Raw genomic sequence first — 24,401 nt, 5'->3', positions numbered from 1 at the left:
TATTGAACTATCTAAAATTAAGGCAGATGGCCAAACAGTTAGCTGGAAATGAATTCTAAAGTAAAATCAATAATAAAACTTACCTTTTACAAAAATCGTACCACTTTTTTAAACGAACTTTCTGTAATATCCCCCATTCCATTCTTAAATAAATAGGTTTTTACTTTAATTCAAATTTTTCTTAGGCATTTCTCGCATTTATTTTTCATAGTTTTCGTAACACGTTTCGTTCGCACAGTTTTGTGTTTTTGTTCTTTTTCGTTTTTAATATGTTTTGAATGTTTCTATCAAAATTACAAAAAATTCCATTTGATTCGGAATATAAGGTATATATAGTAATATATATTTATATATCAAATGTGTTTTTATTTGTGGAAAAAATGGTATCAAATGGCAACATTGTTCACTATATAATAGCCCTGCAAAGAATTTCTTGTGTTTATTTATTAAATGTGAATTTTTCTTTGATTTCTTTAGTTAGATGCTGTAGTTTTGCGTTGCTGTATTTGTAAATTTGTAGTTAATGCATATGAATGATGTCTGAATGTGTCGGCGATAATGTAAGAAACTTACTTATTTTGTTCTCCTCCAGTTGTAGTCTTTTCATTTAGTTGTAGCTTGGGCTTTAATATGAGTTTTCCTTACTATATATAATTAGGATTCTGTTTTGTGTTTGATTTCTTGTTCTTTTAGTTGAACCTTGATTTATTTCTCTTCGTTACTTAATTGTTTATACATTTAAATTGAAGTATTTAAGCAAACAAACAGAAACAAAAAAAATATATAAATTATATATAAGATGGCAAACAAAATATCTTTAAAATGCTTTCTGTAGTTAAAGCATCGAGTAGGTTTCTAGATTTTACTTTCTTTTGCGTCGAATTACATATGTATATATGCCTGTCATTAATATATAAATTTATTTAGCATTTATTTTACTTTTCATTTTATCTTGGACTTAATGACTAGGTTTATTTAAATTTTATTACATTCATTTAGCAAAAAATGTTGCAGGTTTTCCTTTCTCTGTTTTGTTTTTGCTTCGACACGACGACGGCGCCTATGGCACATCCTTGTGTTCCTACCATATATATATATCAATATATATATATAGCGTATAGTGTCTAAAAAATATGTTCATATAAATTCAAGCTTTAAAAAATTGGCATTTCCTTTATTTAAGTATGTTTATATCTAGATCTATATGCATAATACCCTTTAGTTTTGTATACGTAGGAAAGTAAAATTTAAATTTACCATAATAAACCCAATGCTAGTTTCTTGTATTCAAAACCAAAACGTTCATATATTATTTATATAATGATGTGTGACATAGAATGGGAAACAAAAGCAAGCTACTGCGGGGTATTTGGGGATTGAACACTTTTAGGATGGCTGGAGAGAGAAGGCGAAGTTTTAGTCAATTGAATTGATCACTATTTGATCGCAGTACACATTCCGATTTATAGGTAACAAAACTTTATATAGAATTAAATAGCTTTGCCTTTATACAATGTGTATTGGGATCTTAATAGTCAACGTTTCACTTACATTTTAACTGAAATTATTGGAGTACCGGACACGCATATGCATTTATAATTATGTTATATATATTTATATATGGCTGTCTCTGGCTGTACACAAACATACATACAAAACAAATGGCAAACAAGTTACTACACAAAAACAATTACAGAAATGAGCAATTATATAATCGATAATTGGAAACCGATCCAATGGTATTAAATCGTCCATTTAAAGATTGCAAGATATATTTTTATCGATCATAGAGAATCGAAAGCTATTCTGCATTTTTCTTTGTTTTGCCTAGTACACAGCAGGGGAAAGCAAATCCCCAACGATTTAAGCTTTACTGAACTTATTTAATACCTGCATGCATAGAAAAATTGAACCTATAGGAACGCTTAAAAAATTACATGTTGAGAAACAAAATTCGTAAACGAAAAGTACCAAACGATTAATTTATATATTATTACAATTACAATTACATATTTGATTTGTGTACAGAATTGATTCCATTTTCTCTTATTGCCTTCAATTTAAATAGTTTGATTTGCACATACAAATTGCATTTTATGGCTGATCTGTCTGATTTATCTGTGGTTTGTGATAAGTACAAAGAGAAAGATAAATTTAACACTATTGAGGAACTTGACAAATCTTTTGAAAACTTAGCACTTGGTTATTTAAACTGAACAATCAAAGTGGAATACAATTTTTAGATAAATATAATATCGCTTTAAACAGCAAATTATTTGGATATATCAACACATATATGTATGCATTAATATATATATATATATATATTAGGTGTATATGCAGGGCTTCCCCTATTTAGGTTTATATGCTTTATAAGGCATTTCCTTTGCTAGCGCAGCGCATTTCATGCGCTTACAAAACGTTCACTCTACCGTTACAAAGATTATCGCAAAAAAAATATATAAAATCAATACTAAGAGCAACTAAACAGTTAAAAAGTGCATGTATATATAAAAACATTGTACACTTATCTAACGCTAATTTAGTGTTTTTTAAATAATGCACTATTGCTTTAAAATGCATTTTTTCCTTTCTTTTTACAAACTAAAATTTAGCTTAAATATTTTTACTAATGCAGAATTCCTTTTTTGCTTTATGCCTTTTTGTTTTTTCGATTTTTGAAATGAATCAAAATGTGGGTGAAAAATAAAACCATGTCAAAAGTGTTAACAAAAACTGGTATCTGATATTTTTGGAGCTAATGTTATAATTGCACGGTGAAATGCGTGTACGACACTTTGTCTAAAAACCAAAAAAATTCTAAGAATAAAAAATATGTATTTATAAACAATGTTTTATTTAATACAACAAAAAAAGAAAACAATTTGTATTAAGCGACAAATTTAAACTCATGCCAACAACTAAAAATATAATTTAACCTCTAGTGGTTGGCCACAAATTGTTGACACTTTTGACGTGGTTTCACTCTAAACTCTAACTAAAAAGGAAATTCTACAGTTTGATTTTCTCTGTTATGTGTAATACTTTTGTAAGAGAAGTGGGCGTGGCCATAGCATATTCTTAGAAAATATATATAGTCATACGCATGTATGATTTAATTAGTGGTTTTTCCATCTCGCTCTGTTGTTCGCCTAGACTTAAATAGGAATTTGTAAGATTCTTGTTTTTGCTTTCTTGTAGACAAGTAAATATTGTTCGCTCCGCCATGAAACTACTTCCTTTCGAGACTAAGGATCCAAGTGTGTGAGCGGATTCACCTGAAAAGTAAGGAAATTAGTTTTGGATTGCAAAACACTGAAATTCAAGGGGACGCATTAAAGTGGATTGTCGTAATCCACCTGCATGTCGGGTTTCCCACTCCACTTACTCTTCTCAGTTGATGATCCCTACACCCGGTTGGTTAGGTGCGTCTTGTCGCTCCGCTTTGGAGGCGGCGGCGGCGGGCGCTTCTTGGCTGCCACGGCGTTGCCAGGCGGCGGTGGCAGCGGAGGTGTGCCAGCATCTCCGCCAGCTCCTCCTCCTCCGCCCGTCCGCGCCTGGGCGTGCACGTTCTCGTAGAGCGCATTGTGTGCGTACTCATAGTGCTCCTGCACCCAGTGGCTCACGTTGGCCGTCTCGCGGTAGTAGTGCGATGAGTTGGCCCCCGAGTTGAGGTTGTGGGCGGCCAGTAGGTCCTCGTTGCTAAAGTCCCGGAAGCCCAGGACCTCGTGCGGCGTTGTGGCCGGCTCCGCCTTGCACTTCTGCGCCACCTGCCACTTCTTGCGCATCACGCGCTGCAGATCCTTGAGGAAGTCGCGGGGCGGATTCGAGGCGGACTCCTGCAATCTCTTGGGCGAGGTAACCTCACTTCCGCTGCCGTTGCTCTGGCTGGACAGGCGGGCCAGATCGGAGCGCGGCGGCAACATCGGTCCGGGTGCGTAGGTCTGGTAGGCCGATCCCGCGCTTGAGTTGGAATGGCAACTGAGCGTGGTGCTTGGCGATCGCTGTGGCAGCACCGGCTCCGGTGAGCACATCTTGCGACGCAGCAGCACCGGAGAGTCTGCGAACGAGACCTTCTTCTGGGCGGGTGGCGGCGGCGGCAACGGCGGTCCGGCCAGCTGGGCGGGACCCACATAATCCGGCGGCGCTTTATATGGTGGCGCTGCCTTAAGAGCGCCAGCCGACTGCTTCACTGCCGGCTTGATGGGCTTGGCCGGCACTGCCGGCGGCAACGATCCATTGCTGTTCGGCATCATGATCATCGGATTGCTGTTCATTGGTGTGGGAGTAGCTGGACTGGGCGGTCCTGCATACGTCATGGCCAGCACATCCTCGGGCGGCGGCGGTGGTGGCAGAGACGCCAGTGACAGCTGCGACCCGTACACATCCTGGTCTTCCGAACCATCCAAAGCGGGTGGAGGCGGCGGCGGCAGTGAGTCCAAAGAGAGCGTGGACGAGCACATCAGCGAGGCAGCATCGCCCGGCGGTGGCTTGGCGCAGATGCTGGGCGTTGGCGTGGGCGTGGAGTTGCTGCTGGACGAAGTGGAGGAGGCACTGCCCATTGGCTCCACCTGTTTGACGACCGTGCTTACGGGTACGGGAATGGGGCGCCGCTTCAGTGTGCCGCTGCCGTTGCTTTCCTGCGACTTGCGTCGACTGTGGCGGCGCGTTAGTGTGCCGCTTCGCTCGGGGGAGCTGGCATCGCCGCCGGCGCTTTCGCAGATGGTGATTTCGCCCACCTCCTTCAACTGTCGCGTCATCGTGGTCAGCGGCAGATTGGGCTTCATCGAGGGTTTGCGCTTGATGGTGCCCGTGGTGAACTCCGAGTCGAAGCCGTTGTTGTCGTCCGAGAGGCAGCCGCTCGAGCTGCTGCTGGAGGCGCGTGATGTGCGGCCGCTGGTCGAGTTGGACATGCTGCTGATGGCCGAGGAAACGCTGCCGCACTGCGACGGCACCGCCGACGAGATGCTCGAGATCGACTCGCTGCGCATGGAGACGGCAAAGCTTGATTGCGAAACGGCATCGTCGCGATTCAGGCTGAGATCCTCAAGCAGTGATTTGTGACTGTCCCACAGCTGTTTGCCGTACTTGCACACTCGGATGGCTGTCAGCCAGCGATCCAAAGTCGGCAGATCCTCGGCGCAGAGCATCTTAAGGGAGCGGCACGACTTGCTCAGCGAGGAGTCGGCCACCGCCTTGAAGCCAAAGGTGTAGTCAGTCGGCGACTTCCACTTCTTGCGCCAGCCCAACCCGGTGTACACATTGTGGCCGTGGAACAGATTCAGGCAGGCCAGGTCGCGCGTGTTCTTGGTCTTCTCCTTGGGGAAGTAGTACAGGCCCGAGGAGCGCAGCACGAAGTGATACCGTTTCCAGCCCTTCTTGGGGTCCGCCTTCATGTAGAGCGGTCCGTCCAGCTGCAGCTGGTTGTGCGAATCGAAGAACTCGTCGAGCAGCATATGCCGCGTCTGCTCGTCATGCTGGCACCCAGGTGTCATCTGAGGACCGGGTAGATAGAGCTCCGGCCGTAAGAACAGCGCCACCTTGTCCTGTCGCTGCTGAAAGAGCACGCGATTGCCGGCATCCGAGTTCCACGTCATTAGGTTGTCCACCAGCAGCTCGTGATCCTCAAAGAGGCGTTCTGTGGGTAGAGGATAAAGAAAGGATTAGCAAATAATTTCACTTATTTAGTTTTGAAATCACTAACCCATCTGGAGATCGCCCAGGTGCTCCACTAGCGCCCAATTGGACTGCATTAGGACGTGATTCTTGTCGGCCAGCAGGCGTGTCACATGACCACAGACCATGCGCTCATCCACCAACAGTGACTTGGAGGCGCCGTCGGAGGTGAAGGCCTTGACAAACAGCCGCCGGATGGAGGCGCTTTCGAGCTTGTGCAGCGCCAGCTGGATCTTGGCCGCCTTCGAGATGCTGTTGGCGCCACTCTGCTGACCACCATGCTGGCCATGGCCATGTCCGCCATGGACGAGCTTCTCGGAGCTGGCCAGCTGTTGCTTCTGCTGCTGATGCTGCTGCTGGTGCAACTGCTGCTGCTGTTGTTGTTGTTGTTGTTGCAGGGATGTGTTCGAGGAGGCCGACGACTCGCTGGACAGCAGCGATACGGTATCGCTAAAGGCGGAATCATTGTCGGGTGACTCAGTGCGCGGCTCCCGGGGCGTGACAACGCCCAGCGTTATGCCCATGGTCATGCCGATCGGTGGCGGTGGATGAACTATCATTCCGGCCGGCACTGGTCCGCCAACGAGTCCCAGTCCCATTCCAAGACCATGTCCATTCTCCGAGATCCCGGACGATGAGCAGCTGCTCACGTCCGCTGAGATGCTGCTGTTGGTGCGCGAATGGGAGCGCGACGAGGCAGCCGACATGGAGACCATGGATGGGGCATTGCTGGGCAGCTGGGCGGGCACTCCGGGTGGCGGTGCTACCTGAGCACCGACCATTGGAGCACCACACACGACGGGCAGCAGGGACGCCTCACCATAGCTGATTTGAGCCTCGAGCAGACTCAGTTCGCCCAGGATCTGGTCCAGCTCCGACTCCTGCGAATCCTCCAGGTTAGCCATGGAGATGCGGTATGTGTGGGAGAGCTGCTTGGCCTCCGGCGTCAGGGGACGATCGCTGTGCCTGCGCAGCTTGACGCCAGCGCCAGCACCGGCGCCGATCACAGGGCAATCTCCACCAGCCACGAAGCCAGCGGCGGTCGTCGTCGTCGTCGTCAACGTTGCCGGCGCACCACCAGCCGCTGCTCCTGCTCCTCCTGCTCCTGCTACTCCTCCGCCGCTGGCAGCGCCGCCCACCAAGATGCCCCTAAGGTTGATCTGGAAAGGAGGAGAACAACATGGTGGTTAGCTTAGCTTATATATGTAACTCATAAATGGTAAAAGACTTAATAAGATAAAAAATAGACAGTGCTATGTGCATAAGAAAATGAGCTCTTATCTTTGAGAATCTATGGATTATTTTAGATTATTATCCAAATCTACGTTGGTTAAACATATTTGCAATCTCTGTTTATCAGAATAAGTACAATAAAATACCACGTGTTAAGAACACACCTAAAAATAATAGATTTAAGGCTTTGCACATTTATATGGAATCTTCTAAATATATTTATAGCATTATAGGACTTTATAATAGACCCTAAATCTTCTTCATTAGGATAAAGTACTCCGCATTTTATGATTATTTTTATAGATAATAGATTCTAGACTTTCACTATTGAAATCAAATCTTCTTAATATCGATAACGTTATTTTAGAAATCGAATCAAACTGTTTGAAGCACTCTTCCGGTTCTTTCAATCTGTCCATGTTTTTTTAATGACTCAAATTTATCAGTTTCGACACAGAAATATTTGTTCAAAATTAAAGCGAAACAAAGCTATTGCGTTAAACATTTCTGGACCGTTCTGTGAATCGAAGACTCCATAGCTCGAATTTAAAATGCGGCAGATGATAATTGTAGTTGGGGAACTTTGGCTTTATAACGAGACCCAGAAATGTTTAAGTATTATCAGTTGGGTTTCCCATCGCGTTTGCTATTGTTGCCGTTTGTTCGAAACGTGCCCCAGTGGAGCGTCCGCTGCCGAACGACGATTTTACGATTGGCGATATGCGATTGTCGGTTGCCAATGCAGCTGGGCCAACCGTTTCCGCCCCCTCTTACCCCCTCTCTGGAGCCCCCTTTTCTGGGCGACAGCTTCGCTTCAAACACGTTACACATTTTTAGCTTGGACGGCAGCCCCTTTCCGCCAACACCAACACCAATCGCACATAAAGAAAAAATGATATAAATTTAATGATTTTGTACCACATTTCTGAGCAGATTCCAGCGAAACGATTATTATTCGATATTGCACTAAGGTAGTGATAATGGTTTTGATTGTAATATCACAAAAAGATATATTTATTTATCTACGAAATAATATAAAAATTCATATGCATGCAGTGGGAATTGAACTTGGAAAAAACATATAATAATAATATTTCAAAATATATAAATAAAAATTTTTTTTTTAATATTTATAGAGGGATTCAAAATTTAAATATCAAACCCTGGACATAAGTAACATATATTTGATAGTTCGATATCAATATGAAATGAGAGCAATAGCAAAACTATTTTTTGTAATGTACCAAAAATTACAAAAATTCCTTTAGCAGCAGTGGGATTCGAACCTAGCCCTCCCTAGGCTAGATAAACACTATAAACTTCAGTATTTTACAGTATAAATCTTTTCCGTATTTAATGCATATATATAATTATTATCGGGCTATTATTTTTTTTGCTGTGCACATTTGCTATTACTGCTGTCGCTTGGCAATCAAAAGCTAAGCCGCCAACTTCCCCGCCGTCCAGCACTTTTGGCGTTTCTCCAGCAGCAGCAGCCGTCGACATTGCCGATTGTTGAGCACTGTTTTTATCGCCGGTTACAGCTTCTGATGTTTCTCTGGCCGCCGTACTATTGCCCCGATATAATGCAGTTGGAACTGCTCGACGACTGGCTGCCTGAGTGGCGAGTGTTAAGTAATAAACCAAGGCATAAGTCACGTATTAAAGCGACAAAGAACATGGGAGGGGGTCGTTAACTGGTTGGGGGCAAAGGCAAAAACAATCACAATGACTCGCAATTGGCCAAGAGAAAGGGGAAGAGAAAGACGGAAGAGATAGGACGGATTTGTAGAGAACAGAGGGTTTCAATAGATCACACAGAACCAAACAATGTTGACTTTTAGTCTTCCAAAGGTTTGATTTCACGTACGTACTGCATCTTTGAATCTCTTTTTTTTAATTTAACTAAACTATATCTTTTATACACCGTATTTTATTCCAATAATTGAACTGCTTTCGACTTGATATGATTTTTACACTCTGTTAAAACACTGTGTTATTACCCTGGAAATTTCACTCATTTCAGTTCTTAAGTAAGACTTCACATCCAATCCGATTGCATACTATCCGAGGTATGTAACTCTGGGAATATGTCACATCGCTGACAACTGCCCACGTCTTACTGGTCATTTCGGTTACTTTCTGGTGATGGAGTTGCCTTTTTTATGGCCTTTTCAACGGTCGACTGAATGAGTCATTGCGTGGCTCGAAAAGGTTTTTTGTTGTTTTGTTTTTACTTTACTTTTTAGGTAATTGGCACTTTACCCAACTGAACTCCACCCGGGACTTGCGATGATGATCTGCCATCAGTGTCAGCTGTTCAACGCACCGAGAAGGGCAGCGGATAATGGTGATGCGATGGTGTGGATGGGGATGATATGGGGGGAAGGTTGAAACGAGGTTAGAGAGCTGGTTCCATTCAACAATGCACATGTCGCCCCGCTTGGTTAGCGTTGATTTATGGACAGAAATGTACATAAATACGGGAAACGGAGTACGGCATACAGAATATATGGACAGCGGCGGCGGCATCTAATAACCTCCATGATTGCCCTTTTCCCCAAAACCCTCAATCGGTTGTCCACAAAGTTCAATGACAGCCGCAACAACAAATCCTCAATTGAGAAACCCACGGGGAAATGGACAGGGGGTTCAGAACAGACCCCACACACAGAATCCCATTCTACCGGCCATTTGTTGCTGTTAGTTTACGGCTCTTGTTTGCATATTTGCATAGGTCGGTCCACTACTGCACTCCCATTCTCAGTTCGACGACACAGGGAAAAAAGTATCACCAAAATATATTTCACTTTGGGGGAATATTTCTATATAGCAAGCTTCCTCCATATAAAAGAAAATCTATAAAGTAAACACACGTGTTTGAATATATAGTCTAGATTTTTAACAACTTTTATTGCTGACTTATCCAGTGTTCAAAACCGGTTTTCATCTAATCAAAGCCAAAACCCATTGGGAATTATAGCGTGACAGAGGAGGAAAACCATCAAAGTATAATATAAAATAATACAGCCATTAATCAATTTTAATTCATACGTGTTTTCACAATTCCAACCGCAATAATATGGGAACTAATATGGATACAAGGCTTTGAGATCACTTTCATTTGATATTATACTACCGATTTTTTCTGAGCACTGTCATTAGTTTGGCTAAGTATGGGTCCCCTCACAGCCAAGTATCAACAGACCAAACGCAAATAGAAAAAGGTGAATGCGATAGTAGGTTAGTTATGAATTTAGTTTAGCTACAAGAAAGGTAAGCAGCAAACCTCTTACCCCATACCAAATTCTCATCTATGTAAAAGTCTTGTATCTACACTCAACGATATTAAAAGTATATTTTAATCTATACCTTATATTGCTGGTTATGTATGAATTACTTTAGTTTAGTAACAGTTGTTCAGGTAATCCTAATCTGAGTCATACGTGACCTTATTTTTAATGACATACCTTTTAAAGGTTTTAAAACGGTTTCTATCAATAAATGCATGTCTCCATTTTCATAAACAACTGAATTTGGTTATTTAAGAGCCGGTAAAACTAGACCGAGTTATTTTAACTGTTTCCTGCTTCTAGCTTTAAAAGGGAATTTCCCCCACACTAGGTTTTTTTCTTATAAACAAAATTTGACACATGATAAACTTCAATGTTATCGCTGACTTATACTTTTCAAAGTTTATTCGCTGTTTTTTCTTTGTTACTGGCAATAAAATCGCCTTGTTATTAAGATGTCTGTGTTTAAAAGTGTTTTAAATTACAATCGTCAAGTGTGAAATGAAATAAACCACTGTCCTCTCTGTTTTTTTTTCTCTGGAACCCTACGTTTCAGTCGCAGTTGATCTGTAAATAAGTTTTTCAGCTGCAGTTCAATGTTCCTAGTGGATCGGTTTTCTGTTGTTCACCTTGGGAGAAGCATGGGTCCAGATCAATGCTACCAATATAGAGGCATGAGTTCCATGATAAACCAATTATAACCTTAGCGGATCCGATAATTGTATGGGCAACTATGGGCAGCTATTAAGTCCGAATCGAGGTTGGGGGTTGTTTCCAGCGTTCCCCACTTACTTTTGCTATTAAATGGGTGACCTACCTTACCATAAGGGTTATATCTAACCAACTCTATCTAACAAGTGGTCAAACACTGCACTACTCATGACCTACTCAACCCAAGTCGCATGTTCTGGGCTCATTCCACTCCCTGGGGAGTTTTTTTTTCCTCCAAAGTAATTACTTTTACACTACAATAATATTTTCAGTAATTAACTAAAAGCGAGAGTCCCCCTGCTCCACTGACGTCAGTTCGTTGGTGGAAAAAACAAAATACAACATGGGTGGAGACCTCTTTGTTCAAGGCCCAAACGCATTATGAATATTCTCATGTTTGTGGACATTTACAGCAACTTCCGCAGTCGATTAATAAAAACAACAAGCAGCGTTGCCAAAAACAAAAAAAAAAAACAAAAAAGAGCAGCGCAAACAACACAAGAGTGGACAAAAGCAACAATGGCTGGCAAACAAAAAATAAATTAATACATTAAATTTAACTTTTAATGGGCCCCATTCACACACACCGAAAACAGCCGGGAGTCAAGGCAGGGCCTTATAGAGCAGGCGTTTCGCTCCTTTGGCGAAATTGTCGCTCATAAAACGAATATATATATATTTGTATATGGAATACTGGAATTTATAATGCGAGTGCCTGAATTTGCGCCACCATTTCGACTGATGACCATCATCACCATCAAGAAGCAACAAAGTTGCGTTCCAACTCGGTTTTAGTTGGGTTCAGTTGAGTTGAGTTGACTCCACTACACTCTACTTAACTTTACGTCGTTCGTTTCGGTTTGACTTTGGGCTTGGTTCGTTAAGCAGCCTAATTGGAGGACCCCCCTTCAGTTGTCCACAAAGAGAAAAGAACCTAAGCATAGAAAATATCTTTAACATTGACTTATTTTGGGTCAACCTATGAGAATAATAAATGGCACAGCTTATAAAGGTTCCAAAAACAGCTAGATAGTTAGATCTTTATATATTGCTATCCAAATATGCTGACAGCTGCTTTTATAGTTTCGTATTGTTTAAATATCTCTATATGTCCCATACAAAGGCACTAACAATACGAAAACCAATTGAATTGATGCCCATTTTTTGTCTGTGTACGTCAAAGTCAACCCGCAGAGTTAAGTTCAAGGCAAGACGATGCAACCGGGTGAACCAAAGAATAAGTAACCATGAAGGGCAGCCCAAATTGCCAGGAAATGGAAATACTGCTACTGTGCAATGTTAGTGGTTCCCATAACTGATTGTTGTTAAAAAAAAAAAAACATACGCAATCTGATACAATTAGCGGTAATACTTTCCAGGAACTCTTAACTTAAAGATTTATATACCGAATTTTCTGTTTTTATGGTGATTTTTAAGGATCTTTAAAAAATCGAGCCAGGTTTCCAAGTACTTAAATATATCCACAGACGTGCTCCATTAATATGATATCCCTTTTTCAGGTCAAAACTTCAAAACTCATCAAGGAAGCGGAAGGAGAAAGAAGAAACCCATTAAATCAACACACGCGATCCTTAGGAAACATCTGATCCTACTTGAGAAATGTTTCGGAACCCTTGTCACCGGATAAAGATGAAGAGCGAATGGGGGTCCAGAAGAAATCTGCGTTGTTGACCAGAGACCGAGGAATGAGGACCGAAGACCGTTCTTCGGCTTTGTGTGGCGCGTGCAAAGGAGCGGCTAGTGACGCGTGTCCTTAAATGCAGCTGCTGCCTGTACAGTATAATCAACAGTAAATCGGATCCGAGGTTTCGCCCCTTATTTTTTTTCGGGGCAACTGCTGCTACGCACTCAACTCGAACCCATCGCGATGCCCATATCACGGGGGAACCTCTACAACAATGGCAACCAACAGACGTTGCACCTGCCACCAAACACACAATGCAAAGTGGCAAAAAGGAGAAGGCCCAAAAATACAACACAAAAAAATGTTGATGACGTTCGTCCGCTTATTTGAGTTTGGTCTTGCCTGTTTCTTCAACCCCTCTGAGTCAGACACACACACACCACACTCCGCTGATTATGAGATCAAGATAGTCTCCGTCTGAGTCGTCGTAGACCCAAGGAACAGATGCGTTTTGAAGTACATCCTCCAACGGTGGTTGGTTATCCCATTTGCGAACATTCAAGGCGTGTCCCAAGTACACTTGAAGAAACCCCGATGACAAATAGACAAAGAAAACCCCTCATCGCATTTTAATGGTCATATAAACGTAAACCAATTATAATTTTAATGTGCTTGGCAAATAATAATAAATAAAGAGTAGAACAGTAGAATGCCTATCTCTCATACATATGTTCCGCTTCGAATTTGCCGCCTACGCGAATTCTTCAGGCCTTCATTTCTTCGTAACAATTCCTTCTAAAGTTTCATACGTATATTATTTTGCGAACAAGAGCAATGCTTTAATTTGTGTTCTAAAACTTGGGAAATAATAATAAATAGAGTAGAGCAAAAGTGTTTGTGTCACTTAGAACCGCCTTCGCGAATTCTATAGGTCTTCATTTCTTCCCAACGAATCGACTTTAAATTTAGTTTATATATTATTTTCGAGTGCAATGAGAACAAAAGCAATGCTTGTAATTTGAGATGTTCCCTTCCTTTTTTCATGCCACTCTGGAGGCGATCGAATCGGTTTCCCTTGGTTCAGGACTAGACACCCTCCTTCCCTCTTCATCCACCACTCCTATCCACATCAACATCAATCACTTGTTGATATTGTAAAGTGCAGTGTAGTAGTAGCAGAGCGTGGCCTTATAATTTTATTTTTCGGCCTGAATTATAAATCATCAGAATGTGTGATTACAAGCTTTATGGCCGGTTCACCCACCCTTTCTTAATTTTGACAAATTTTTTATTGCAGCTCAATCAATTTCGGAAGGGATCGAGGGTGGCGGTGTTTTTTTCCCCTCTGGGGAATGAATAAGGGAAATAATCCGGGGACGATAAGCACAACATTTTCTATAAATTATTGGCCTAGATGGGCTGCTGCTCGGTTGTATTCCAATCAATGTGCATTATAATATCATAGAAACTAATTCGGCAAATTGGAAGCTAAATGCAAAGCCCACGCAGAACTTTTTCGTTCCAACGGAATCAATTAGGAACGGAATGCGGAATTTAAAATGTGCTAAAGACCATCTATAAATTATACAGTCATCTAGTCTATATCTAGATCTTGCATATGTAAACACATCCGAACGAACGTGTGTGTGTGTGAGTGTGTGAGACCGCTTTAAATTGCTGAAATGTTTATTGCGGACTTTAGACGAAGTCAATTAGCGAAAACATTGAGCCTGGGAATGGGAATGGGGATAGCAATGGGAATAGGAATACGAATAGGAATAGGAATGAGAACTAGAATGGGAATCGCATTTAAATTGGGAACAAGCAACTGATTTACAGTGTGACCGAAGGCCCATTTAACGCAGAGTTCAGTGTGCTAAATAATCCCCATGCAACTGCATTAGTGTCTTTTTTTTCTGGTTCTCCATCTCTCTCTCTCCCCGTTTGCTCGTGTGGCGAAATACAATCTATTAGCCAAATTGGTTCACTGCACGCCTACATGGTGGCACACAGAGACCCCGATCCGATCCAATCCGATCCCCAATTCCATTCCCATTCCCGTTCCCGCCGCAGCAGTTTCCTCCTGATCGAAACCGATCTGTTCCGACGCAAACCAAATCCGAACCCAAATCCGAGTCCGCATCCGAATCCAAATCCGAATCCGCATCGAAAGACGACGAACGCATACAAGTCGGCGGCAGCTCGTGTTTAAATATAATTTACAAATTGTAACAGACGCCCACAGCGGATGGCAAAAGATGAGTGGAGAATAAAGAAAGGCATGGCATGGCATGGCATGGGGAAAGGCGAAAACAGAGGGGAGTCGGAGCCAAAACCAAAAACCACAACTAAAAATACAAGATATACAAGAAAATGTCCGCTTATTTTGAAATGAAGACGAGACCCATCGACCCCGAGAGCCAGCAGCATTATCTCGAGAAGCGAAAGAGGGGAGGAATCAATAGATGATGAACCGAATGAAGGGAAAATGATATGGATATGGGGGAAACTCTCTAATTGGGTATATGTGCAGTAGACTCGTCGATTGTATGTTTATAAAATCAATTGGACACTGCACTACCAACAAACTAACCATGAAATGTTCAGAGATCTTGAGAATTTCAAACATTTTAGTCCATGAAAATCCATTACTGATCAGTAATCGTAGGCAATGCACTTCAATGCAATTTGCCCATGAACAACAAATACAGAAACTTGTTTAGAACTCTTTGTAACTTAGACTACTGGAATATATTATTGGTACTACATTTCGATTATGTTGCACCATTCATATGTTATCAGAACCCTTTGCATCTACTCATTTTTCCTAAGTAATCTACTTTTATTATATCGCTTCGTCTGTTTTTGACCTAGATAATAAACTTAGGTATGTGTGTTTCCACATTTGCAATTCTTCTTTAACTCGATCAAAAAACAACTGTTTTCATATTACTAATTCATGGACGCAGTTGTGTAAGCGCTCTTTGCGAGTTATTTCCAAATTGATAGCAGACTCGATGTTATGACTATTTCAGCTACTTTTCGCATAAGAAATACTAGACGGTTCTTTAAATAGGAGCTAAACAGTGGGCATTATCAAAAAACCAAAAGAACAATCGGGCTTGGCACCCCTGACCCAAAGCCCCAAGGTCCCATTTGGAAATGCAGACGGTCAGAATACATATGTGGGTGGAGATAAAGAAATAACGAAGTGGCATAATATTCAGACAGAAGCAACATAAATTTACAAAAACCATAATTTCGCAATCAACATGGGGACCAAGACAAATTTTTAACATTTCCGCAAGATAATATACTTAAGTTCTTGGAAAATTGTTGCTTACATTTTCTTATATCTCAAGAACCATTATATTATATTATATCATAATAAAACTGTCTAATAAATAGGTTTTTATTTGCGTTTTGCATTTTAGTTACCTAAAAGGTGACACCTTCACGGTACTTTCTTCTATTTCGTTTTATGCACCCACTATCTTTTCCAACTCCCCCACATTACTAAATAGTGTCTTCCATCATGGAAAATGCTTGATGGCGAAACGCATTTGTGTGCTTGCGTGCGCGTGTGTGTGTCCATTATTTTTCCCCATTTTTGGTTCCTAAACGGAAACAAGCGATAATAAAATTTTTACAGCGACAGCAACAACAACAAATGTACAGCGTAGCAGTTGCCGCATAAAAATTCAGACGATGTCGCACCCGGCAACCCATGTAAAAGCACACAGCAAAAAGCAAAAAGCGAAAAGCAGAAAGGGAAAAGCACAAGGCAAAAAGCAAAAAGCAAAGCAAATCAAAGGCAGCAGGGCGTGTAACAAGAGAATCATAAAATCTAAAGTAATGGTCCTACGGAAAAATCAGAACACCGGAATATGCAGCCAAAGTGTGGAAAGCATTTATAGAGTCGTACCTTAAAAACATCAGGTGATCAAAATCTTTATGGCACTTTCTGTTATGGACTGTTTTAAAGAAATGTAGCTCGCAGAGCATGTTCTATAGTTTTCCAGATCGCATCAGGCTGTTTAACTTATTTTTTCTTAAAGAATTTTATATAATTAGTTTGATAAGGATGTAAGTATCTTATCTATATTTCGTATCGAAAATATTAAATATTTTGGGAGATAGATATGTTTGTGGGCGAAAAGCCCACATTTCATGGCTACGATTGCGTGCAGGGATTTACGAAATAAACATGTGTGGGTGGTTGTGGAACAAAATCAAAAAACAGAGGGCTAATGCAATCGCAGCAGTACATTTCCATTACGGATCACTCGGTCAAGTGGGCCATTACAAAATTATGTAAGCAATGTAATGTAGAACGCTGATTTTTCCTGAAACCAGGTGTAGTCTTCAAAAACAATCAAATCTTCAGTTCAAGATTTTCTTAATAATAGATCCTCTTCAAAACAAGCCCTTAAATCAAAAGAACCTTTATATCTTCTACATCTGCGTAGGGATCAGATATGAATTCCATTTTCTCTAGCCTTCAGTTTAGATAGGACATGATGCTACTTCATAGGGTCGTAAATGTCTCCTTTAAGGGTATAAGAATTCTCAACAGCCCCCACCACTCCATGTGTCAGATGAAAAATGCCCACGACAGATATACATGTGTAATTAATGGGCAAAACTGGTCTAGGTCTAGTGCCTTTTTCTCTCTTGGAATCTATAAAATCAATCACAGAACTTCCACGAATTGCCTCGTGAGTCACACTTTTCCGAATGCAGCTCTCTTTTTGGTCCCATTTTCCCGTTGAATCGGTGAGAGATCTGCAATTACAATCTGTTTTTGGACTGTGTGCGTGCCAGTGGCATACGCAGGAATTTGTCAAAGGGGTTTACTCTTCCAAAAACCAAAAACTTTATATAAAAAAAAACGTACCACAATTTTTGTGACGTTTTTTTTATATACTAACATAAATCTTTTAAAGTTAATATTTGGCGGTCATAAAATCCTCGGATAAAGGTTTAAACCTCGAAACACCCCCTGCGTAAGCCACTGGGTGCGTACACGTAAAAGGGGTAAACGCGGTGTGTGCGTGAGTGTGTGTAATGTAATTAAAAAGAGTTGAGCAAATATTTGACGAACGTGCAGGAGCAATTTGGCGAAGGGGAAGTAAAGGAGTGGGCGAAAAGAGAGTGGCCAAGGAGTCAGTCGAAATTGCGGGTGACTCTCTGCGGGGGGTTGGTAGATGCGGGGGCGGGGAAGGGGGTGGAATGACGCACATATGACTGAGCGAATAACCGGCAAAAGTCACAAGGGAGAGTACTAGTTACCAGGGTTGCCACCTCCGTTTCAATTGCCCGTCAAAAGCCATTTCCGAGGGCGCAACAAATGGAAGACAAAGTAAACAATCGTAAAATCGACTCAAGGCCTACCCTTTCTTATTTATAATGGTTGAATTTTCCCCATTTCTTTCCATTTAAAAAGAACTTTTTGTTATTTTGATGACTGATAAAGAGTTTAATATAATAGACTTTTCAAAAATGTAACCTGCAACTTGTCAGTGATGTTAGGGTTAATTTACATGTTAACCACAACGACATTTACAGTTTTTAGTTACTGTTAATCTGCATTTGTTCATGCTGTTTGTTTTATAGAGGAATGAGGTTATCGGTAATAAAATAAAGATAAAGTGGACTAATGTAAGACTTGATTTTTCATTTTCGGCAGAGTTCGAATGCCTCTCATGTTTAAAACTGGGAACAAACTTAAAACTGCCAAAAATCAACACACAACTCCTATCTTTCTCTTTTTATATTTTTCGTACCCAGTCTCTTTTTCGCGCCCCCCCTTTACTCACCCTCTTTTCGTTTTTTTTCTGGCAATTAACAAAAGGCACTTTTAATTATTGCTTCATTTACCCCGCGCAATGTGCTGCCTCCTTCCGATGTTTGTTTTTGTGTATATAAAAGCGGCAATCACAACACAATGGATCAGGGCACTTTAAAGGAACTTAATAAACGCAGCAGCCAACAAGAGGGGAAAAAAGACAAAAAACAAAAAAAAAGAGGCTACGTATTTGGACCGAAACGGAACGCAAAGTCAAAAAAATAAAAATAAAATTGAATAATTGTGCACTTCGAATTCCGCGCGCGCTCTTTTTTCCAATCACTCTCGCACTCGCATCCGCCGTTCCGTTTGTTCAGTTTCGTTGCTTGCTGCTTCTCGTTTTCCTTCGTTTCGTTTCGTGTCGCTTCGCCTTGCCAGCCTTTTCTTTCCGCTCTGCGATGTCACGTCTCCTGCGCGCGTCGGTCGAAACTCAAATGGCGCACTAACAAACTCACAAACTCACAAACTGACAAGCCGACAGACTCGGAAACGAACTCACGACACACCGACGAAGCACACAGCAAAACAAACGCGAGAGAGCTGCCAGTGCTGCCAACCGGCCTGCGGATGCAAGCAAATTGGCAGCCCTGGTCGGCGGCAGATGCAGGTGCGTGCACTCTGAGAAAAGTGGGGGGTAGTACGGAAGATATTTACATATGTGCATGCATTTGTTCTGCGACCGCATCGCCTAATCGGGCACGTACTTTCTTCAGATACATGTGCTCTAAAACTAAACAAAATGGGCTAACTTGGCTCACGTTTATGGGCTTGTCTTATATTTTTGGCAAAAGCTTTGTATTTCTCCCTTTTTTGTTGGGGATTTTTCTTTATAAGCTAACGTTCAATCATAAACCATTTTTTTCGTTTCAGAAAGGATTATTACTAAAATGTTGTTTATTTGTACACCATTTTTAAAACAAATGATTTTGTGACTCACATACATACATACGTTGTAAGCTTTCGCATATCAGGGGTCACAAAGAGCTATTCCAACCCAAAATTTAAATCTTGAAGTCACCAAGTAGATTATTTAAAAGCAAAAGAATAATAATGCTTAGAAAAACCCAGATGAACATTTTCGAATTTTTTTTTTTTAGATTTCTATAGGTTTAATGAACTGTATGGTGGGGCGAAAGCGACCTGTTTTAAATATTTCACTTCCTAAAGATTAAAGAACTCTTTTGCACCCACATATTTTAGTACAAACGACCCTGAAACCTTACACTGCAAAATTAATTTTTTTTAAATATGGTTTTCATAACATATTATTAAATATAAACAGTTTGAAAGTTTAACTGCTATTGTCAATTTAATGGGTTTCGCATGCTTTTGGCTAACAATTTATATTTGCAAAACAATGTGAAATTACCTACTTTTACATCCCAATTTGTTATATTTTTAATTTTATTGCTGTCACACAACAGCTCATAGGTACGCATTGCCTTTTTGCTGATGTGTAATATTTACATTTGGGAAAATGAAAATTTGTGCGTGCTGGAAAAGCCGAAATGGGTAGGTAAACGCATTTTAGCCGAATTTTGCTGACCTTTGGGCGCAATTAAGCAAATTTGACACGCACCGGGAGGACAGAGTCCTGCTGGGAATTTTTGAGGTGCACGCAGTCACGTCGTGGGATTGGGACTGGGATCCTTGGGATAGTTGTATACATCTGTATTACTTATTGTGTGTTTTCAGTGCTGAAAACCATGCAGCTTCCCACAAAGGTAGAAAACTGTTTAGCAAACTACATTTTTATCACAAAAAACCTTAACTGATATTGTACTTCGTCAAAACCATTTTATAAGAAATTTAAGCAGTCTAGTTTTGTTATGTTCTTGCAACGATTATACTAACTTTGGTCATTAAATTAAAAAAAAGATAAATAATAAATAGAAAATAATAATGAAGTCATCTATTAAGGACATTTAACCATGGAACACTATTTAAAATCAAGCATATTAGGCAAAATATGGGATACTATTCGAGATATTTTGATACTTTTACGTTTCGCTTTGGAACAGTTAAGGCTTGTATCCGAATATTAAGACAATAAACGTATAATATCAAAATTATAATATATGTTCTTGATGATATTCACTATTCTGTCTGAATTTAGATTTGTTTTATCTGCGTATTACCACCATCCTGATCCGGAAACTAATGGACCTTCCTTGTCGGGGGTACGCCACAAACTGATGGAAACTAAAGACGCAAAAGGGGGCGGACGAGCGCCCGCTGCTGCGGCAAAAACAAAGGGGCAGCAACAACAATTTGGTCGCCTTCGTTGTTGTTGCCGTATTGTATCGCACATCGTCTTCCATCGGGAATGGAATCGGGTTTTTCTCCGCTCTCGTATAAACAAACCCAGAACTTCAGAAAAAAAAAAAATATAAAAAAAACTGAACAAAACTCCAACGATCGGCAACTCTTTCAGAATTTATGCACGGTGAAAGTAATGGGGTAAGAACGGAGAAAGAAGCGAAAGAAAGAGCGAAAAAGTTAGTACACCAATTAATGTGTCGGCACTTTGTTGGACTTTCAAGGCGTTGAGTTGTTGTTATTGCCCCAGCAGCTGGTCTAGAGATTAATCATCCCACTCTCCGAGTTCGTTTTTATTCATTTTTCTTCAGTCCATTTGAATGAGCCGAATGGAAAAAATTGGTTAGGAAAAAATTTGGCCCTTTAACTTGGCTTTATTTTATAAATTAAGCCAAGATAATAAATCTATTTATTACATGAAGAGAAATAACTATCAAACTTTTAGCTCCATCATATTTATAATGTTGTAATATGATAAATACACTGGGCAAATAACCAATTGGGAATTATAATTCACTTCAATTTTGGTTTAAATTTGTTAAAGCTTTTGCCGTTTATAGTAAATATACAAGGGTGGTCAAAAGTATTTTCACAAAAAAAAAGTTAAATATATTCATAATTTGAACTTACATCTTGTTAACTTTGGCATCAATGGAAAGGTAATTTAAATGCCGTTTGAATGATACAATACATTTCTGAACACATTGAGTACTTATTGAAAAGGACGAATTTGTGTGAAAATGTCCTTTTTGAACTTTTTTCCTCGACTTGAAAACTTAAATTTTTTGATGCAAAAAGTTTCTTCAAACAAAAATAATAGTAACTGCAAAAAGAATTTTTCAAAAATCATTTTGCTTATATTTTTTATGATTTTTTAAAGGTGACACTGTCGGAAAAAATTTGTATGAAAAAGAGAAAAATATGGCTAAAATGCATGTTTCTAAGCATTTTCAAAAAATCATAAAAAATATAAGCAAAATGATTTTTGAAAAATTCTTTTTGCAGTTACTATTATTTTTGTTTGAAGAAACTTTTTGCATCAAAAAATTTAAGTTTTCAAGTCGAGGAAAAAAGTTCAAAATGGACATTTTCTCACAAATTCGTCCTTTTCAATAAGTACTGAATGTGTTAAGAAATGTATTGTATCATTCAAACGGCATTTAAATTACCTTTCCATTGATGCCAAAGTTAACAAGATGTGAGTTCAAATTGTGAATATATTTAACTTTTTTTTTGTGAAAATACTTTTGACCACCCTTGTATATCAATATTTACAAGGCCTTTACAATAATTTACATCTTAAATATTCAGAAAGAATTTTTTATACAATATGATAATAATCATTACTTCGACAATTTCGAAACAGATAACAAAAAAGGATCACAAAATATAGAAATTTATTACTAAATTATGTTAAAACTATATGAAATATTTCATTTCAATTTTTTTCTGTGTAACTCTGTCCTATGATTATTTTTTTTGTGTGGGTTCGAATTATGAAGTACAGAGGAAATAACTGAGAAACACAAACACATTTGGAGAAACTTGGGATTGGGAGATACTTACATTTGTTATTGTTGCTGCTTCCTCGAGGTTGTGTTGTTGTATCTGCTGCTGATGGTGTTGTTGTTGCTGTAGCTGTTGCTGGAGTAAGTGCAGTTGTTGCTGTAGTTGTTGTTGTTGATGTGCCGCAATACCACCACAATCCATAGTAATTATGGGGACGAGGGGGCGGGGGGTGTGTGTGTGGGAGTGGAGTCGTCAATTGAGAACGCACTCTCTCTCGCTCTCGCTCTGGCCCTGTCTCCTTTCTCTCTCTCTCGCTGCCCCTTTCTGTGTTGCGATCGCTTATTGCAGCGGAATGAAAAGCGAAACAGACATAATTGAAGAAATGCGATAGCGATCCGTCTTGAATTTCAACGATTCGCAGTAAGGGAGCACAGTTAACCGCTATTTCTGTTTCTGTTTGTGTCTCGTTTCTGCCTTTTTTTTCAGCTAACTCTGCAGTCTGCCTTTGTCCATATTTTCGGTGGAAAAACCACTTCCTTGCTCTCTCTCGCACTCGCACTCCGGCTCGCTCCCTTGCTCTCCTTTTCTCTCTTTTTGGCTCTGCAGGCGTTGCGTTGCGTGGGCGAACGAAGGGGAGAGAGCAAACGATACGAAGAGAGAGAGACGAACGCAATTTGGAGTTTGGAGTTTTATGCACTGGAGTAGTGTGTGTGTGTGTGTGCGCTGGGTTCGTGTGTCTGTGTGACTGCTGCCTCTCGCCCTCTCTTTCGCTCGCACACCCAGTACTCCAACTCCAGTTACAATTTCAATTCCAATTCGAATAATTCTGAATCGAATTTCCAATTGCCAAGTCCTTTGTTGTCCTTCTTGAATGAATTCGATTGTGCACTAGAATCCTTTTAGCTATTTGTTGTGGCCGCACTGCGCCGAGTGCATTTGCATTTCCAATTCCGATTCCTTTTGCATTGGCAGCCAGCAGCATCCCACAAAGGTGCAGTTTCCACCGCCCGCGGCCATCGGTGATTCACAAATAATTCGGACACTTATTCCCCCAACTGCAGTCCCAAACAGAGTGGCGGAGAACAGAAAAAAAAGCGGAAAAAAACAAACGGATGGTTACTATCGGGAAACTACGAAAAGTCCGTGCGTAGATTTTCACGAAAAACGCCCCCGAGAAACGCCCGCACAGCTCAAAAAAAACAATACTGCATTGGAGATGTGAAAAATATATAAAATATCAAATAAGTCGTGATATTTTTACACCCGATATATCGATATTATGGCAACGTAAGCGCCAGAAACGTAAGTGTCGGCAAACGTAAGGGCCACGTAAGTGTCAGTAAAAGAGGGTGATAGCTCCAACGTAAGTGTGAGTAAAAGAGGGAGACATAATCAAGTTAGGGATGTGGAAAATATATCAAAATATCAATATATCGATATTTATGAATAAAAATAAATATTGTGATATTTTTCACCTGATATATAACTATTATCGCTATCAGCAAACGTAGGTGCCAGAAAACGTAAGTGTCGACAAACGTAGAGCCACGTAAGTGTCAGTAATCAGCCAGCATGGTGTCCTCGCTTATTTAGCCGAGACGCACTCCAAACTTGTATCGATTGATTTTAGGGCCATCTCTAATTGCCAATAGGATTTTGTTTTGGCAACGGAAATTTAAATTCAAAAATATCAATTTCGTGTGAACTTGAATATTTTATTAAAATATATGGAACTAATTTTGAAATATTAGCATTATGCCGTGCTGTATAAGGTGTATGCTTTGTTTGTATGCTTGGCATTACCACGTTTATTATATTCGACTTAGCAAAGAATATATTAAAATAATTTTAGAGAAGTTCACGACTTGAATGTTCGAAGACGAATGAACTGATGCCAAAATTTCAGCTGGAAGTTAAAAGCATCTGCCTCCTATGTTTGACATTTGCTGGTTAGTTAAAAGCAAGAGCCTACTAGCAATAAATGTATATATAAATAAGATAAATAAATAAATAAATAAATAAATATATATAAACCACCGATGCTCAACCGATTTTTCAGCCAGCCTAGAAAATGAATAAAAATTATAGTTCGGCCAATTTTGGCCTTTTTCATTATGCTTTTTTGCAAAAAATTAAATAATAATAAACAACACAGTAGCCTTTTTTA

The 24,401-nt window shown here is 40.2% G+C and overlaps 1 protein-coding gene across 3 annotated transcripts; it reads right to left on the bottom strand.

Annotated features, from left to right (window-relative positions):
• Nucleotides 1-1,153: 1,153 nt before the first annotated feature.
• On the bottom strand, nt 1,154-23,421 carry LOC119556032 (abnormal cell migration protein 10). Of its 3 annotated transcripts, none has more exons than XM_037867813.1 (4): nt 22,292-23,421; nt 5,705-6,836; nt 3,389-5,638; nt 1,154-3,278 (listed from the first exon to the last, which is right to left on the bottom strand). In XM_037867813.1, exons 1-3 carry the CDS (start codon nt 22,433-22,435, stop codon nt 3,408-3,410), a joined length of 3,507 nt encoding a protein of 1,168 aa, XP_037723741.1. In that variant the 5' UTR covers nt 22,436-23,421; the 3' UTR covers nt 1,154-3,278; nt 3,389-3,407. The 3 variants fall into 3 exon arrangements, with proteins under 3 accessions (XP_037723741.1, XP_037723742.1, XP_037723743.1); XM_037867814.1 differs by lacking the exon at nt 22,292-23,421 and adding an exon at nt 18,378-18,848; XM_037867815.1 differs by lacking the exon at nt 22,292-23,421 and adding an exon at nt 18,439-18,848.
• Between the last annotated feature and the right edge of the window lie 980 nt (nt 23,422-24,401).

The sequence above is a fragment of the Drosophila subpulchrella genome, chromosome X (assembly GCF_014743375.2).
Source record: "Drosophila subpulchrella strain 33 F10 #4 breed RU33 chromosome X, RU_Dsub_v1.1 Primary Assembly, whole genome shotgun sequence".
Lineage (NCBI taxonomy): Eukaryota > Metazoa > Arthropoda > Insecta > Diptera > Drosophilidae > Drosophila > Drosophila subpulchrella.
This window is presented reverse-complemented; position numbering and strand designations above follow the sequence as displayed.

What these genes read in the sequence shown, in the direction of transcription:
- LOC119556032 (XM_037867813.1), bottom strand. Translation starts at nt 22,435, where the DNA reads ATGGATTGTGGTGGTATTGCGGCACATCAACAACAACAACTACAGCAA. An exon ending in AAGCAGCAACAATAACAAAT is followed by an intron (nt 6,837 to 22,291) that starts GTAAGTATCTCC and finishes CCTCCTTTCCAG; the next exon opens with ATCAACCTTAGGGGCATCTT. An exon ending in CCTGGGCGATCTCCAGATGG is followed by an intron (nt 5,639 to 5,704) that starts GTTAGTGATTTC and finishes CTCTACCCACAG; the next exon opens with AACGCCTCTTTGAGGATCAC.